A 19,169-nucleotide genomic window follows, 5' to 3' on the forward strand; every position below is an offset into this window, starting at 1 on the left:
TGAGTTCAGGTACCTGTCCAAGATTGACGTGGTGAGGGACCAGGATATGACTTTTCACTATATCTGCCATAAGATCTCCACCATGAAACGTCTTGAGGAGGACGCCGAGATCAAGCAGATAGTGAACAGATACTCCGGTAACGCACAGGTGTGCCAGATGTGCCAGCATGCCAACACTTTGCCGTTGTACTGTCTACTGACACAGGGCTCTGGAATATTCCACCATCTATCAGAGTGGTATTTTCTGTTCATTTAATTACCAACCACTTTCACATGATGCAGACGTTACAGTAACTCCCACCTGCAGATGACAGTTTATGTAACATGTACACTAATGGGGAATTGATCGTCCAGAAAAAATCGAGGTGAAAGTATCACTCTCTCTCTCTCTCTCTCTCTCTCTCTCTCTCCCTCTCTCTTTCTCCCTCTCTCTCTCTCCCTCTCTCTCTCTCTCTCGCTCTCCCTCTCTCTTTCTCCCTCTCTCTCTCTCCCTCTCTCTCCCTCTCTCTCTTTCTCCCTCTCTCTCTCCCTCTCTCTCTCTCCCTCCCCCCCTCTCTCTCTTTCTCCCTCTCTCCCTCTCTCTTTCTCCCTCTCTCTCCCCCTCTCTCTCTCCCCCCCCCCCCCTCTCTCTCTCTCTCTCTCTCTCTCTCTCTCTCTCTCTCTCTCTCTCTCTCTCCCTCTCTCAGCACATGCTAGGAGAGGTCCTCTGTCACACGGATGTGGACCTGGATGGACGCTTCGCCACAGCGCGGCGAGGAGAGTGCAGCCTGGGTAACCTGATCACCAACGCCATGCTGGAAGCCACTCATGCTGAGGTGGCCATCCTCAACTCAGGTCATTACGGCCGCAACACCCTTCACCTCTATACTTCATTCATAGGCACAGCGGAGGGATTATACAGCCAATATGACCTCACATTGGACCTCAGGACCATAGAGCAGTTTGTATGAATGAGTCTAACTTTCCTCACTTCATACAGAGCACTCAGTAGAACTCACTTCATACATAGCACTCAGTAGAACTCACTTCATACATAGCACTCAGTAGAACTCACTTCATACACAGCACTCAGTAGAACTCACTTCATACACAGCACTCAGTAGAACTCACTTCATACATAGCACTCAGTAGAACTCACTTCATACATAGCACTCAGTAGAACTCACTTCATACATAGCACTCAGTAGAACTCACTTCATACATAGCACTCAGTAGAACTCACTTCATACATAGCACTCAGTAGAACTCACTTCATACATAGCACTCAGTAGAACGGGACATTTTGTCATTCATCTTTTACATGGGGTTAACATATCCTATGTTTGCTTCCATCTTGGACAGGCCTCTCTACTCTTACAAAATAGATGTGTTATATCACTTAGACTTGTATGGATAATGGCTAAGCATGACCCTGTGGTGCAGGTAGTCTTCGTTCTGACCGGGTCCACCCAGCGGGCCCCCTGACCAGGCGTGACCTGCTGCAGATCCTGCCCATCACAGACCTGGTGCTGGTGGTGGAGGTCACAGGGCAGCGGCTGTACCAAGCTCTGGAGAACGGTGTCAGGAACTACCCTGCCCTGGACGGCAGGTAGCTGGAGCTACCACACCCGGGACACTCTAGAGAAGCAAGATACAAAGAACTTCACTCATTGTGTGTGTGTGTGTGTGTGTGTGTGAAAACCTTTGTGACGTGATATCTTGATCTTTCAGATTTCCCCAGGTCGCTGGAATCCAGTTTGGTTTTGATCCCAGTAGAAAGCCTGGACAGAGGATCCTAGCTGAGACGGTGAAAGTCCAAGGCAAGAGTCTGGATAGAGAAAGGACATACTCGGTGGCAATGAAAGAATACTTAACAAAGGTATTATATTTTTGCTTTTCATTCAGCACAATTAATTATGATCACAATTAGTGATCATCTTGCATGAAACTAGGAGAAAGAAAGGAAGTTATTCAGTAAAATAAAAATAAAAAAATATATAAAAATGCACCAAAAATAAAAGAGATAGAATTGTACCATCTCATCATTTGGTCTTCAGGGCAAAGACGGCTACACTATGTTCCAAGGTTGTCCTTGGAGGTTTGACCTTGAGAACGCCCAGATCCTCTCCACCATACTCATCAACCACTTTGAGTCAGGCCAGATCGTCAGGGGGCTGAAAGCCTGCAAGTCTGGTCACAGGATGGGCCTCATCACAGTCTCCAGCAGCCCCTCAGTCGCCGGTGAGCACGGATTGCTTCATTCATTTGATTGGTCATCCATTCAAGCATTTATTAATTCATCTATTGATGAACCATTCATCCGTTCTATTAAGATAAGCATATCTTTGCCACCGAAACATGTGCATGGTTGATTCTTTGAGGTTTTTTTTCAGCCATAGAGAAAAGCGTTAGTGAGAAGCTGTCGGGAGAGGCTGTGGGCGTGGCTGTGGGCGTGGCTGTCGTGCCCGGAGTAGAGGGAAGGATATTCCACGTTTTCACTGACAGCCAATCAGAAACTGAGGGCTGAAGTAAGGAAGGTTTCACCTTAGAACCAGGTTTCACCTTAGAACCAAGTTTCACCTTAGGAGTCCATCGCAGTTCCCTTCAAACCAAGGGACATCCCAACAGTGTCACTGCCCAGTGTCATTTCCCACATGCTGTGTAAGGTGCTGATATCTAAACCAAGAAAACTAGATCAATTGTTTCACCCTCTGAAATGCAGGACTGAGAGTAATATTAAATCACTTGAGTTTTATTTTACATACTGTTAGATAGCCTAAATGAATAGTATTGGAAATGTAATGAAAATGGTAATGTATTATAGTACTGATGTTGGTGTGCTTTCATGTGTTTATGGACTCAGTAATGCAGTCAGTCTATCCAACCTCACAATGGTCTCACGTTTTATTATTCAAAAGCCCATAGATGCCCCAAATACAAAGATATTAAACAAAATGTACCAAACAGAATTGCCCATGCAGTGGTCTGTATTATCATGAGTTCTAAAAGGGTCCCTGAACAGACTGGAATAGAACTGTAAAGTCACCACATAAACCACGTACGCCCATACACTCCCCACTAATGTGAATAGGTCATGGACTGTGAAACACTTGGCTTAGCAGCTTCATTAAATCTTCCTCAATGAAGAAATTCCGATCTGGGGTTGTCCAATACAAAATGTAAACATGGTCTTTTTTTTTAAAATATAAAAATAAGATGTGCCTTTGTAAATATAGTACAATATGGTAAGATAATGTATTTCAAGCTATGCCATTGTGAAGACTTTTAATTACAAAGAATGCACACACAGGAAACAGAAACTACACAACATCCCTTTATACACGAGAGCAAGCAGTCCATGAAAGAGCATGGATCCACAATCCACATCAAAGAAGCATTGCTGAGAAACTAAATGTATTTGGTTAAGGCATTTGAGGGAAAGCATACCATATCTAGATTAATATTGAAAGGATAATTAAGCGTTCCCTATTGTACTCCTTTTCAACAAGTGACTTTGAATATCTTTGGTGAAAATACCAGTCAGGTTCTAAAAATAATACCAGTCAGGTTCTGAAAATAATACCAGTCAGGTTCTGAAAATAATACCAGTCAGGTTCTGAAAATAATACCAGTCAGGTTCTAAAAAGAATACCAGACAGGTTCTGAAAATAATACCAGACAGGTTCTGAAAATAATACCAGTCAGGTTCTGAAAATAATACCAGTCAGGTTCTGAAAATAATACCAGTCAGGTTCTAAAAATAATACCAGTCAGGTTCTGAAAATAATACCAGTCAGGTTCTGAAAATAATACCAGTCAGGTTCTAAAAATAATACCAGTCAGGTTCTAAAAATAATACCAGTCAGGTTCTGAAAATAATACCAGTCAGGTTCTAAAAATAATACCAGTCAGGTTCTGAAAATAATACCAGTCAGGTTCTAAAAATAATACCAGTCAGGTTCTGAAAATAATACCAGTCAGGTTCTAAAAATAATACCAGTCAGGTTCTGAAAATAATACCAGTCAGGTTCTAAAAATAATACCAGTCAGGTTCTGAAAATAATACCAGTCAGGTTCTAAAAATAATACCAGTCAGGTTCTAAAAATAATACCAGTCAGGTTCTAAAAATAATACCAGTCAGGTTCTGAAAATAATACCAGACAGGTTCTGAAAATACCAGTCAGGTTCTGAAAATAATACCAGTCAGGTTCTGAAAATACCAGTCAGGTTCTAAAAATAATACCAGTCAGGTTCTGAAAATAATACCAGTCAGGTTCTGAAAATACCAGTCAGGCATTCTAGCATATGTTTTTGTGCTTTTTTCCATTGTTTTTATTTATTGATGATTTGTGAAGCACTTTGTGACCCCTGTCTGTTAAAGGTGCTATATAAATGACCCGGGCTGTTTCTGTGTCTGTACCTTTAAATGCAAATGAGCTGCTGCTCCCCCCCTCCACTCTGCCCAGGCCTCCAGAAGCTCAAATAATGCAAATGCAGCAGGACGTTTGGGAATGGTTAGTTGTTTTTCTACTTTTTTTCAGATGGGGGCGATATAATTCTGAGGCAAATCTGAATGGCTTGTTGAATCTGTCTTCTGAATTAGGCTGTCTGCAAAAAAATGACTGGGCCTTGTTATTTCACCGTGTGTGTGTTAGTAGGCCCACCAGAGACCCACATGTATGTGCACAAGCACTGAAAAAGTGAGTTTTTAATAATAGGGGACCTTTAAGTCAAAACACTGTATAGACATTGTTGAAACAAACAATTGGAATTACTTGAGGAAAATGTATTACTAACAGGATTCAGGCAGTCCTCTGAGTTTATGGAATAAACACATTATAGTCTCACTGAATATACATGTATGTTCAACAGAGGAGTTAGTCCTGCAAACTTCCTCAGTTCCTCAGTACATGCTGTGTGTGCATCACAGAGAATCAATCATTTCCCCATTTCACTGACAGACTGATGATCAACAACCTGGTACACTGCAGTTTCTCTACCTCCACCCGCCCACCCATCTCTTCATCAGTCCAGCTCTCTACCTCCACCCGCCCACCCATCTCTTCATCAGTCCAGCTCTCTACCTCCACCCGCCCACCCATCTCTTCATCAGTCCAGCTCTCTACCTCCACCCGCCCACCCATCTCTTCATCAGTCCAGCTCTCTACCTCCACCCGCCCACCCATCTCTTCATCAGTCCAGCTCTCTACCTCCACCCGCCCACCCATCTCTTCATCAGTCCAGCCATTCATTCACTTTTCTAACCAGCTATCCACCTATCCACCTGTCCACCTATCCATCCTTTCACCCCGTCTCTCCATCCTTTCACTCCGTCTCTCCATCCTTTCACCCCGTCTCTCCATCCTCAGAAGGTGGGGAAGAAGAAGTAGCAGAGGAAGCAGAAGAGGAAGAAGCCGATGACCCAGTTCACTGAGTATATGTAGATGATCACCATGTCCATGTCGAAGCGCCAGCCCCGAGACTCCTCCTCAAAGTCCATGGCATCCAGACGGTAACCTCCATGAGGGAACTGTCGCCTGGCCATAGGGCTAGCCGGCCTCTGGAAACCTGGGACAGAAATGTCATATATTCTTGTTATAATTTACAATTTAGTCATTCAGCAGACACTTTTATCCAAAGCGACTTACAATGTTTTGAGCTAGTGTTGAGTAGCTTGGTCAAGTGGCTCCTTCGGTCTGGTCTTGAGCCACAGACCTTTTGGTCACTAGTCTGATGCTCCAAACACGGAGTACTACCTCCCTAAAAATATGAATATCATCTCTAGTTTCTGACAGATGATTTGAATGTACACCCTACAAAAAGAGATACCACAATGTTCACTCTGCTTGAAAAACATGTTTTGGTTCCAGATAATTATTTCATACAGCAAAGGTTCCAGCTACAATTTCACCAATAAAATGTTCTACCTGTAATGAAGACTTCTTTAGAACAGGGGCCCCCAAATGTGATGACTAACCAGTGGAATGTGCAACACACTCACCCCCAAAAATACGGAAGAGTTTCCTGCAACTTGGCAGAGGCCATTTTGCACAGCTGGCTTTCTGGAAATTCTGCTTCCGGGAAAGGTATTCCTTTGGGAAGAACGTTCGGGCTGTGTGATTCAACTCTGCAATAGACAAACACGAATGATTGAATTTGCATTAGTCACAGTCTTAGAGTTTATCTCTAATGACCTGGGAAGGTTTTGTTCACATTAGATAACTATCTAGCTATGTATTACTATATCAACTTTATTGATAGATTAATCTGCATGTTACATGACCAAAAGTGAAGAAATTTGAACAATACTGGGTAAACGTTGTAGCTAAGGCTACAATAGTCAGGCTCCCTCCCTCCTCTACAACTTCTCTGCTGTTCTCAGAGTCACCTTGGCTGTGATAACCAACAGAAGAATTTCATCTAAAATCCGCCATCCAATCATTGCCAAGAACCCTTGATGTGTATGAGGCCCTCTTAAGCACCGGCACTGCCTTTTTATGGCATCAGCAACGTCTCTCTCTCTCTTTTCTCACTCTCTCTTTTTTCTCTCTCTCTTGTTCTTGCTTTTTTCCCTCTCTCCCCTGCACAGCATTAACTAGACCAGCTAATATAACTTCATTATGTATTCATAGATTTATTGTCAACTCCATCGGATAATGTGGTAGTATTCTACTCTGGTCTTGACAATCACATACATATACTGTAAGTAGGTGGGTTGACATGAGCATGTCCACTTCTTGAGGTCAGTGATTTCCTCAAGACTCTCCTGTCCACACAGCTCAAATCCTGTCCTTAAAAGTCCTCGGTCCGATCTATCTATGGACATGGAAGTGTGTGATAGTATCAGAAGGGAACTGCCTCCTCTGTTCAGTCTCTCCCCCTCTGGGCCCTCCACAGCAGGGCCCTCCCACAGCAGGGCCCTCTCACAGCAGGGCCCTCTCACAGCAGGGCCCTCTCACAGTCCCTCTCACAGCAGGGCCCTCCACAGCAGGGCCCTCTCACAGCAGGGCCCTCCACAGCAGGGCCCTCTCACAGCAGGGCCCTCTCACAGCAGGGCCCTCTCACAGCAGGGCCCTCCACAGCAGGGCCCTCTCACAGCAGGGCCCTCTCACAGCAGGGCCCTCTCACAGCAGGGCCCTCCACAGCAGGGCCCTCTCACAGCAGGGCCCTCTCACAGCAGGGCCCTCTCACAGCAGGGCCTCTCACAGCAGGGCCTCTCACAGCAGGGCCCTCTCACAGCAGGGCCCTCTCACAGCAGGGCCCTCTCACAGCAGGGCCCTCCCACAGTCCCCCCACAGCAGGGCCCTCCCACAGTCCCCCCACAGCAGGGCCCTCTCACAGCAGGGCCCTCTCACAGCAGGGCCCTCTCACAGCAGGGCCCTCTCACAGCAGGGCCCTCTCACAGCAGGGCCCTCTCACAGCAGGGCCCTCTCACAGCAGGGCCCTCTCACAGCAGGGCCCTCTCACAGCAGGGCCCTCTCACAGCTGGGCCCTCTCACAGCTGGGCCCTCTCACAGCAGGGCCCTCTCACAGCAGGGCCCTCTCACAGCAGGGCCCTCTCACAGCAGGGCCCTCTCACAGTCCCCCCCAGGGCTGGACTGGCCATGTGGCGTACCGGGCAAATGCCCGGTGGGCCGGACCTACTTGTGGGCCGATCTAAAAAAAATGTTTTTTATTTTTTTCTTTGGGGGCTAACGAACGGCCCATAGAGCAGGGACAGCGGCCCATTGGTCCATTTTCTATACTGAAACTGGGCTGACCCAATCATATGTAGGCCCCACCCCTCCCTCTGTTAGTTTCAGGTGTCATTTGCGTGGGCCGTTAGAGAGCCAAAAGTGAGTGGATGGAGAACGATGGATAAGGACAAGTATAGTAAACCAAAGCGCAAGGGGGGCGCAGAGAAATTACGAGTTTAAAAGATTAAAAGTCTTGAGGCGGATGCTGCAACATGTGCAAAAATTACTGATATGTTTGCGCCAGGGGCTGCTTCAACGTCTACAGCCTCAGAACACCATGTTGAACACGAACTTGAAGGAGAGGTGGCTGGTGGCCATGGTGGCCGAGAGCAGGACAGGGAAGCCGAGGAGGGACAGAGACATGACAGGGCCGAGGAGGGACAGAGACATGACAGGGCCGAGGAGGGACAGAGACATGACAGGGCCGAGGAGGGACAGAGACATGACAGGGCCCTGGAGGGACAGAGACATGACAGGGCCCTGGAGGGACAGAGACATGACAGGGCTGAGGAGGGACAGAGACATGACAGGGCCGAGGAGGGACAGAGACATGACAGGGCCGAGGAGGGACAGAGACATGACAGGGCCGAGGAGGGACAGAGACATGACAGGGCCGAGGAGGGACAGAGACATGACAGGGCCGAGGAGGGACAGAGACATGACAGGGCCAAGGAGGGACAGAGACATGACAGGGCCGAGGAGGGACAGAGACATGACAGGGCCGAGGAGGGACAGAGACATGACAGGGCCGAGGAGGGACAGAGACATGACAGGGCTGAGGAAGGACAGAGACATGACAGGGCCGAGGATGGACAGAGACATGACAGGGCCCTGGAGGGACAGAGACATGACAGGGCCGAGGAGGGACAGAGACATGACAGGGCCGAGGAGGGACAGAGACATGACAGGGCCGAGGAGGGACAGAGACATGACAGGGCCCTGGAGGGACAGAGACATGACAGGGCCGAGGAGGGACAGAGACATGACAGGGCCGAGGAGGGACAGAGACATGACAGGGCTGAGGAGGGACAGAGACATGACAGGGCCGAGGAGGGACAGAGACATGACAGGGCCGAGGAGGGACAGAGACATGACAGGGCCGAGGAAGGACAGAGTGAGCAGGAGGAGTGTGTAGTTGAAACGGTAAGGAAATATAGCTGAAAGCTAAAAAAGCTATAGCTAAATATGAATATGGGTGACGGCTATCTGCTGGCTAGCGCCAGCTAGCATTAGCTAGGTACAGCTAGCTAGCATTATCTAGCTACCCACCTCCCTGCCAAGCAAACCGGGTCGTAGCTAGCTTCGTTTGAGCTAGCTAGCGTTAACACTGTTTGTCTAGGCCAGCCAGATAACGTCAGTACTAGTAGTGCTAACGTTAGCACGTTAGCTTGGCAATTAGCACTAGCATTATTACTAACGTTATCTATTCTGGCCTAGCCTAGCAGTGTTGCTGCTGCTGGGCTACTTAACGTTATATCTTCGAAGAAAAAGAGGAGCAGGCTAACGTGAGCTGTGTGTGGCCATGGTCCAAAATTAACCCTAGCCATTTACTAGCCAATGGCTGGCTGCTAAAAACCTATTGGTAATGGATAATTTACCAGCCAGTTGACTGGTAAGCCTAGCTCCTTTCAGGACTGTTACTAAGGGGCTAGGTTAAAAAAGTCATTCTCAACACTGAAATATATCAAAAGCAGACTGAGGAGCAGCCTGTCTGCCAGCAAATTGGAAGCCTTCATGTTGATGGCCACTGTTGCTTTGGACACAGACACTGTCATTGACAAAGTGTCAGAGAAGAGTGAGCTACTGAGGAAACTTATAGTAAGTTGATATGAAATTGTTGTTATTATTATAAAATTATTCATAATAATGTAGCAGCTTTTTAGACTGAAGATAGTGTGATCATGTGACTCATTATTACCCCCCCTCCCCTGTCTCTCAAAGGATGCCCGGCCCTAACTTGTGTGGTTCATTGTCCATTGTTGATGAGGGTATTCAGAGGGCCATTCAGCCTTTTCCACTAAGTAAGTATACAATACATGCAACTATGTTTTTATATTTTCTAGAATCTGTCATTTAATCATTTATAATTTAAAAATGATCATTGATCATGTCTCATCTCTCTCTCACCCCCCCCCCCCCCTCTCTCTCTGTCAGGATATTATTGTTGAGGGTATCCAGAGGGTCATGCAGCCTTTTCCAGTAAAGATAAAGGTATTATGATCATGTAATTACCAGTACTGTGATCAACTCAATCAATTATAATGTCTCAGTCTCACCTTTCTCTCTGTCTCCCCTTTTCTCCCTCTATCAAAAGTTGCCCTCATTTGTTTGAAAAGAAGCACTTTGCTTTTAACTGGAGTGGACTTCACAGGCATCCTTTTTTATGTAAGTAGTGAGATCTATGCAACTGCTTACATTTTCTAGAAGATATTGTTACTATCTGAATCTATAGTTTATCTCACTTATCGTGTCTCATCTCTCTTCCTCCCTCTTTCTCACTCAGGATGCCATTGTTGATGAGGGTATTCAGAGGTCCATGCAGCCTTTTTCCAGTAAGTAAGTATACAATTCATGCAACTCTGATCATCTGAATCTGTAATTTAATCATGTATGACTTATCATTGATCATGTCTCATCTCTCCCTCTCTCTCCCTCTCTCCCCCCTCTCTCTCTCTATCTCTCTCTCTCTCTCTCAGGAGATGCCATTATTGTTGAGGGTATCCAGAGGGCCATGCAGCCTTTATTACTAAGTAAGTATCAAATACATGCAACTATCTCTCTACATTGTTCTCAATTGAAGATACTGGACCAGTACTGTGATCATTTAACTCCATCAATTATCATTCTCACCTTTCTCTCTTTGTCTCTCCCTCTCACTCTTTTAAAGGTTGCCTTGTTTGAGGAGGAGATCTTTTCAGCCCAGTGGAGTTCACAGGCAACATTTTGAGTTACTTGTATACTTTGTACATATATTTCTATACTTACATTTGAATAATAATAATAATAATTTAATAAATAATTTGAAATTATACTTTGACTTCTATCAGAGCTTTTTCTTTGACAATTTCTTGTACTTCTACTGTAACTGTTCCTTGAGTATGGAGATTGTGTACTCCACGGCCACGTCTGATCACCAGGGAGTCAAGAGTGAGTGAGTACACTCGTCCATTTGCACTGGTACACTTGTCCACGGAACTTACTCATCTTTGTAGTGGTTTGGGGAAATAGTACGGTGGTATTGCATATTTAAAGGGGCCGCAAGGATTTCGTACTGGTGGGTGGTGTCCGGCCGATTGTGGTGGGCCGGTCTGGGCCAAAAATGCCAGGGCCAATTTTTTGTCCCAGTCCAGCCCTGGTCCCCCCACTTCAGGTACCTCTGCCTACAACTCCATTATCAACAATACAGACACTGTAAAAGCACCAATAGTCTTGTGCGTCATGCAATCACAGTAATCTAAACGACTCCAGTGCTCAAGCTAGTGATATCATTTGAGCTAATATGCAGGAGGCCCAACCTTATTCCCTAGAAATAATTAATTTGCTTTTTTGTTTCTGATTCAAAAGGGATGATTGCTCTTATATGACCATGAGTATGGATCACAACCTTCATAGCATATAGACGATTTTAAGAAAATGGCCAATTCAGGACTTTTTGGTCCATCATGGCTTTAAAGCCCGCCCCCCGCCCTGCTAGAACTCACCTTTCTGGAAGAAGACGTGGGTGATGATGGTTCTGCAGAGGGGGCAGGGGGTGTTGGTGGGGCTGTTCTTGGCCAGGGTCCTCAGACAGGGCTCGCAGAAGATGTGGCTGCAAGGGTGGCACATGTAGGGGCTGAAGTAGACGTCCAGGCACACAGCACAGACGCAGCCCTCGCGCTCCCCGGCGCCCACGTCCTCCTCCTCACTACTGCTGGACGGGTTCCCTGAACAACTCTGGAGGAGATGCAGACAGAGTTTCAAATATCATTGGCTACAGTAACAATGTTTTGATGCTACTCAGACACACCGCTGAGTGAACAACGCTAAAAACAGAACGATCTCTCTTCTCTTCCTCTTCTCTTGTTGAATGTCATTTTGTGGCTATGCATTAAAGCTGGAATCCCCAAGGAAGGAAGAGAAGCAGTCAACAGTATGAACAGTATGAACACCGACCTCTGGCCTCCGCCAATCCCAGATGAGACACACCCTCCTAAAACGTCCCATGGATATCATCCAACGCCTCTGCTCTGTTCTCTGGAGATTCCATTTTTATAATGTGTTTTGTTCCCTGCTGACCTCAAATGAGGAGGTTGTTGAGCGTTGGAAGGAGCACTTTGAGGAACTCCTGAACCCGACTAATCCACCCTCTACGATCGAGGCAGAGCCGGAAGATGATAGGGAGTCGTCAATTTCCTTGGAGGAGGTCACTGAGGTAGTCAAACTACTCCAGTGGCAGAGCCCCAGGGACTGATGAGATCCGTCCAGAAATGCTGAAGGCGCTGGGTGTAGAGGGGCTGTCTTGGTTGACACGCCTCTTTAGCATTGCGTGGAAATCTGGGTCAGTGCTAAAGGAGTGGCAGACTGGGGTGGTGGTCCCAATATTCAAAAAAGGGGACCAGAGGGTGTGTGCCAATTATAGAGGCATCACATTACTCAACCTCCCAGGGAAAGTTTACTCCAAGGTGCTGGAAAGGAGGGTCCGGCCGATAGTCGAGCCTCGGATCGAAGAGGAACAATCCGGATTTCGTCCTGGTCGTGGAACCACCGACCAGCTCTTAACTCTCGCGAGGATCTTGGAGGGGGCTTGGGAGTTTGCCCAACCTGTCTACATGTGTTTTGTGGACTTGGAGAAGGCTTACGACCGGGTCCCTCGAGAGGTCTTGTGGAGGGTTATGCGGGAGTATGGGGTGAGGGGGTCCCTACTTAGGGCCATCCAATCCCTGTACATCCAGAGCGAGAGCTGTGTCCGGGTCCTCGGCAGTAAGTCGTCTTCCTTTCCCATGGGGGTTGGCCTCCGCCAGGGCTGCGCTTTGTCACCAATCCTGTTTGGGATTTTCATGGACAGGATATCGAGGCGTAGCCGTGGGGAGGTGGGTTTGCAGTTCGGTGAGCTGGGGATCACGTCGCTGCTATTTGCAGATGATGTGGTCCTGATGGCATCATCTGCCTGCGACCTCCAGCACTCTCTGGATAGGTTCGCAACTGAGTGTGAAGCGGCTGGGATGAGAATCAGCACTTCTAAATCTGAGGCCATGGTTCTCAGCAGGAAACCGGTGGCCTGTCCGCTCCGAGTAGGAAATGAGTCCTTACCCCAAGTGAAGGAGTTCAAGTATCTGGGGGTCTTGTTCACGAGTGAGGGAACCATGGAGAGGGAGTTTGGCCGGAGAATCGGAGCAGCTGGTGCGGTTCTGCAGTCGCTTTACCGCACTGTTGTGACGAAAAGAGAGCTGAGCCAAAAGCCAAAGCTCTCGATCTACCGGTCTATCTTCGTCCCCACCCTCACCTATGGTCATGAAGGATGGGTCATGACCGAAAGAACGAGATCACGGATACAAGTGGCCGAAATGAGTTTTCTCTGGAGGGTGGCTGGGGTCTCCCTGAGAGATTGGGTGAGAAGTGCAGTCATCCGGGAGAGACTCGGAGTAGAGCCGCTGCTCCTTTGCGTCAAAAGGAGCCAGTTGAGGTGGTTCGGGCATCTAGTGAGGATACCTTCTGGGCGCCTCCCTAGGGAGGTGTTCCAGGCGTGTCCGGCTGGGAGGAGGCCGCGGGATAGACCCAGGACTAGGTGTTGGGACTACATCTCCGCACTGGCCTGTGAGCGGCTAAAGATTCCCCAGGCAGAGCTGGTTGATGCTGTTAGGGAAAGGGATGTCTGGGGCCCCCTGCTGGAGCTGCTGCCTCCGCGACTCGACCCCGGATAAGCGGATGAAGATGGATGGATGGATGGATGGTTTTGTTCCCCTGACGTTGCATTGCGTGTTCTGTTTGATGGGTGTGATGGAATACCTGTGAAGGGGCTAAAGGAGATACTTCCATCCCCCTCTTCTAATGTCCATAGCTAGATGTATGAGGTAACTGTATTGTTAACTTTTCATAATAACTTTTAATTTTCACCCCAGCTCGATCAGCCTTGTACTCCAGAAACCTCGTATTGTAGCTGAGCTAGTTACAGGCGTCTCGTGTCCCCATCAAATCCAGGTTCAGCATTCCCATGTAACCTGAATTCAACCAGTTGGCTAGAAGACATAAAAACTGATTGTGGATCAGTTACTGGGGCTCCAGTCCTCTAGGGGTCTGGTGTCTGAATGCAGCCAGCCTGGCCAGAGCCTGGGGACCTCCAGCGTAATTACCGCTCTCACACCCAGGGGGAGCTCCAGGGAACCCACCAGCACAGCGCCACCGCATCCCAACGTGTGTCATCAACGCGGAGGACAGAACACCCCCCCACACACACACACACACATCGCAAAGCACAGTCTCACTAGAAACTGCCTCGGTCTGAACAGACTAAAGCCACACATATACAAAAGGCTTTGCTCTAAAAATATATTATCAACCACATAACAGTTAACTATTCTAAACACATATAATTTGAATGGTATTTATTACCTAGCCATCCCAGACCTACAGTAGTACAGTGTCTCCTGCTTACAAATGGAAACAACCCCCCTGGAACCACATGAAATAACAGCTCTGCCGACCTTTGACCTATGAAAGAGCAGCTGCGCTGAACACTTCCCCCTCATTAGCACTGAACCGGTCTGTCCTGAACATTAACACAAGCATTCATTTATACAGTATAGTTCATATTTTGACAAACAGTGCCTGATGATGCATTTACCAACTGCACAAACAATGTCTCCTCTCTGAAGCAGCACACATGCACCAAGAAAATACTCTCTGCTCTCAAACACCATCTGGGTGTGATGCGTCCTCATATCACCCTGGGACAGGACGGGTCTCATATCACCCTGGGAAGGACAGATACGTCCTCATATCACCCTGGGAAGGACAGATACGTCCTCATATCACCCTGGGACAGGACAGATACGTCCTCATATCACCCTGGGAAGGACAGATACGTCCTCATATCACCCTGGGAAGGACAGATACGTCCTCATATCACCCTGGGAAGGACAGATACGTCCTCATATCACCCTGGGACAGCACAGATACGGGGGTATATTGGGCCGCTGCCCTGCTGGCTAATCCCCATGTGCATACAAAGAAAGATATCTGGCCAAAACAATGGCCGGTCTGAATCCTAGCATGGGAGAGAAGAGGAGAAGCAGTTCCCTCTCAAAGCCTCCTATTCTGTGGTCAGAACCAGGCCAGCCCACCAACGGGACTGGGCTTTGCAGTGGCCAATGAACATGGACTGGGTCCTTTTGTTTGGGCGTGTGTGAAGAGCTCTCTGACCAAACCTCATCATGCAGACAATTCAGATGTAGCCCCACTTTAACTGCAAAGACAATGGCATTTGAGAGGAGCTGTCTGCTTATTTACCTGTGGAGGGCTCACACGTGCATGCACACACACACACACACACACACACACACACGTGCGCACACACACACTCACACATGCACACACACACACACACACACACACACACACACACGTGCGCACACACACACTCACACATGCACACAGACACATGCACACACACTCACTCACACAAACACGTGCACACTTACACACCATGGAAAGGCTGGTGAGAGTCCTAATGAACTCACACCATGTGACCAAACGTCTTATGTAGCATCATGATGGCCTGGATCAGCAGAACCCAGATCAGCAGCACCCAGATCAGCAGCACCCAGATCAGCAGCACCCAGATCAGCAGCACCCAGATCAGCAGCACCCAGATCAGCAGCACCCAGATCAGCAGCACCCAGATCAGCAGCACCCAGATCAGCAGCACCCAGATCAGCAGCACCCAGCAGCAGAAACACACCGTTGACTTCTGACATGACCAGTACCCTGAGCCAGGGCTGACCAGTCACCTGAGCCAGGGCTGACCAGTCACCTGAGCCAGGGCTGACCAGTCACCTGAGCCAGGGCTGACCAGTCACCTGAGCCAGGGCTGACCAGTACCCTGAGCCAGGGCTGACCAGTACCCTGAGCCAGGGCTGACCAGTACCCTGAGCCAGGGCTGACCAGTCACCTGAGCCAGGGCTGACCAGTAACCTGAGCCAGGGCTGACCGGAGGAATCATCATAACTGGGATAATCAACTAGATTATATTCCATTATATTAGCTTAGGGGGAAAAACGTGTTATTTGCTTGTCCTTGTGGGAGAGCCTCTCTTTGCTTGTCCTTGTGGGAGAGCCTCTCTTTGCTTGTCCTTGTGGGAGAGCCTCTCTTTGCTTGTCCTTGTGGGAGAGCCTCTCTTTGCTTGTCCTTGTGGGAGAGCCTCTCTTTGCTTGTCCTTGTGGGAGAAACTCTCTTTTTGGTTCTTGGTTGAACCTTATATTGCTAAATAGGCTGTAGCTAGGAGCCTTGTTTAATGAAAGGGTCCTACCTGCAACCTACCTGCAACCTACCTGCAACCTACCTGCAACCTACCTGCAACCTACCTGCAACCTACCTGCAACCTACCTGCAACCTACCTGCAACCTACCTGCAACCTACTTGCAACCTACCTGCAACCGAAACAGGAAATAGAGTTCTCCTACCTGGAGTTCTCCTACTGGGAAAACCCAACAAGCCTTCATGGTTCTGCGTAGCGCTCTGGATGTTGTGCTGTGTGTCTCACCTGTTTGTGCTCCTGCCGTTGGTTCTGTCTCCATCTCTCTCTCCTCCTCTGCCTCTTCCTCAGACTCTTCAGCCTGTTTCTCTCTCTTTTGCTCGTCCTCCTCTCTGCTGCTGGAGCAGGGGTCGAGGGAACGCCGCTGGGCCCCGCCTCCTCCCCTTCCTCCTCTCCCTCCTCCTCCTCCTCTCCCTCCTCCGCCCCGCCCTCCTCCTCCTCCTCCTCTCCCAGCTCCGAGCTGCTGCGAGATGGGAGGCGTGGCCAGGTCCTCTGGCTCGGCGAGGGCCGGCCCACCTCCGTCCCGGGCTCCGCCCACAATGCACCTGTCTCCCTGCACGCGTGAGACCCGTGGCCCCGTGGTGCGGCGGCAGTCCTGGTTCTGAGGGCGGGGCGGGCGGACACGGAGGCGGTTGGAGGGGAGCAGGGGCGGAGGGCGGCGGAGGGCCGGGCGTGGCTGGTGGAGGGCGTCGCGGGCGAGGGGGTCTCTCTTGGTGGTCTCTCCGCGGGCTCTGAATCCTCCACCGTGACGGTCCGGAGGGGGTGGGAGCTGCTGAGGCTCCTCCTCCTGCTCCTCCTCCCCTCTCTGGCCTGAGGCCCCACTCTGTCTCCGTCTCTGACCGGGTCCCTCTGGCTGCTTCCCTGACCGTCCCTGTCCCTGTCCCTGTCTCTGTCCCGTCCGGTTGAACCTGTCCCACCCGCGCTCTCTCTCTCTCTGTCCCTCTCCCGGTCTCCAGCTCTCTCTCCCCCTCTCTCTCTGTGGTCCAGACTCTGAGCCTTCCTCCCAGGCAGCGCGGCTCGTAGCCCAGCTGAGCCACCCTCGCCCCCTGTAGCGCCTCTCTCCGTGTCCCCTAACTGAGACCTCAGGGGGGCCCTAGTGGTCACTCCCAGCTCACTGTCACTGTCCTCCCCTGTTCCAGCTCCAGCCCCACCATGAGCCCCACCAGAACCATACAGACCAGAGGCTCCCACGCGCGAGCACATGACCCAGCACCCACACCCCCTCAGGGAGACATCAGAGCCACGCCCGCCAAGCCTGGCCTGCTTCCACAGTCTCCTCTCCTCCTCTGCTTCTCCCTCCAGCCCCCCCCTCTCTCTCCAGTCTCCTCTCCTCCTCTGCTTCTCCCTCCAGCCCCCCCCTCTCTCTCCAGTCTCCTCTCCTCCTCTTCTTCTCCCTCCAGCCCCCCCCTCTCTCTCCAGTCTCCTCTCCTCCTCTGCTTGTCTCCCTCTGGTCCTCCTGGTCTCGCTGGTCCCTCTGCTGGTCCTGGGTGCCCGAGGGCTGCAGCTCTCTGAGGGACGTCCCCAGACGGTGGTGTGTGCAGCGCCCCCTGCCCTGCCGGCCTGCGGGGGCCCCTGGGACATTCTGCACTGTTGACAAAGCTAAAGCCCCCCTGGCGAGAGCCCCTCCCCTGCAGGTTCAGAGGCGGCCATTGTCCTGAGGGGCCTAGAGGAACAATGCACACACTGAACACACGAGTAAGGCGAAATAACCAGAGCTACCTTTTCAGATAACATGCTGTCAGCTCTTTTATGTTCTGGTTGATCAGCAGGGCTGTGTGTGTGTGTGTGTGTGTGTGTGTGTGTGTGTGTGTGTGTGTGTGTGTGTGTGTGTGAGGGGGGGGGCAATGAAGTGCCAACCAAGCAGAAATAGGTAGGTAAATGCAGTATAAAATTTGATTGTTTTATGCTATAGCCTAATGTAAAAAATAATATATATTTATTTAAAATATTTGGATTATTTTTTTCAATTACTAAGAGTTTCTAAATTGATAGACCTTTAAGAGGGTTGGAAGTTCAGGATTAATTTTGCTCTAAAAATCGAATTGGACTTGGCTAAATACTTTGATCTTTTTACATGTAAACAACATCTAGTCGTAAACATTTCTTATTAAAATGTATTGAAGAACACATTACCGTAAATTTTATAGAAATTTGAAAGAAAAGGTCAATATCTCCATCTTTATCAATATCATCAAATTCTTATTTTTCTTTTTTTCTGTTTTTTATTCTGCATTCTTTAGTTTTATTTCATGTCTGAGATCTAGAAAAGCATTTCATCCAAATCAGCTCCATGTATGGCTGAGACTCCCCCGGCCCCTACTACCATCCCCCTGAATCTGAGACTTCCCCGGCCCCTACTACCATCCCCCTAGACTTCCCCCGGCCTCTACTACCATCCCCCTAGACTTCCCCCCGGCCTCTACTTCCATCCCCTTAGACTTCCCCCGGCCCCTACTACCATCCCCTTAGACTTCCCCCCGGCCTCTACTTCCATCCCCTTAGACTTCCCCCCGGCCTCTACTTCCATCCCCTTAGACTTCCCCCCGGCCTCTACTACCATCCCCTTAGACTTCCCCCCGGCCTCTACTACCATCCCCCTGAATCTGACACTTCCCCCGGCCTCTACTTCCATCCCCCTGAACCTGAGACTTCCCCCGGCCCCTACTACCATCCCCCTAGACTTCCCCCGGCCCCTACTACCATCCCCCTGAACCTGAGACTTCCCCCCGGCCCCTACTTCCATCCCCCTGAATCTGAGACTTCCCCCGGCCCCTACTTCCATCCCCCTGAATCTGAGACTTCCCCCCGGCCCCTACTTCCATCCCCCTGAACCTGAGACTTCCCCCCGGCCCCTACTTCCATCCCCCTGAATCTGAGACTTCCCCCCGGCCCCTACTTCCATCCCCCTGAACCTGAGACTTCCCCCGGCCCCTACTTCCATCCC

At 49.4% G+C, this 19,169-nt stretch overlaps 1 protein-coding gene across 1 annotated transcript; it reads right to left on the reverse strand.

The window, feature by feature from the left end:
- Positions 1–5,345: 5,345 nt before the first annotated feature.
- rnf180a (ring finger protein 180a) lies at positions 5,346–18,785 on the reverse strand (the record flags this gene model as incomplete). Its single annotated transcript, XM_084456896.1, has 6 exons — positions 5,346–5,548; positions 5,982–6,107; positions 11,418–11,649; positions 16,454–16,563; positions 16,742–17,108; positions 18,684–18,785. 6 exons carry the CDS (start codon positions 18,783–18,785, stop codon positions 5,346–5,348), a joined length of 1,140 nt encoding a protein of 379 aa, XP_084313022.1.
- Between the last annotated feature and the right edge of the window lie 384 nt (positions 18,786–19,169).

This window comes from Borostomias antarcticus (genome assembly GCF_949987555.1).
Source record: "Borostomias antarcticus genome assembly, chromosome: 23".
In the NCBI taxonomy this organism is placed as follows: Eukaryota; Metazoa; Chordata; class Actinopteri; order Stomiiformes; family Stomiidae; genus Borostomias; species Borostomias antarcticus.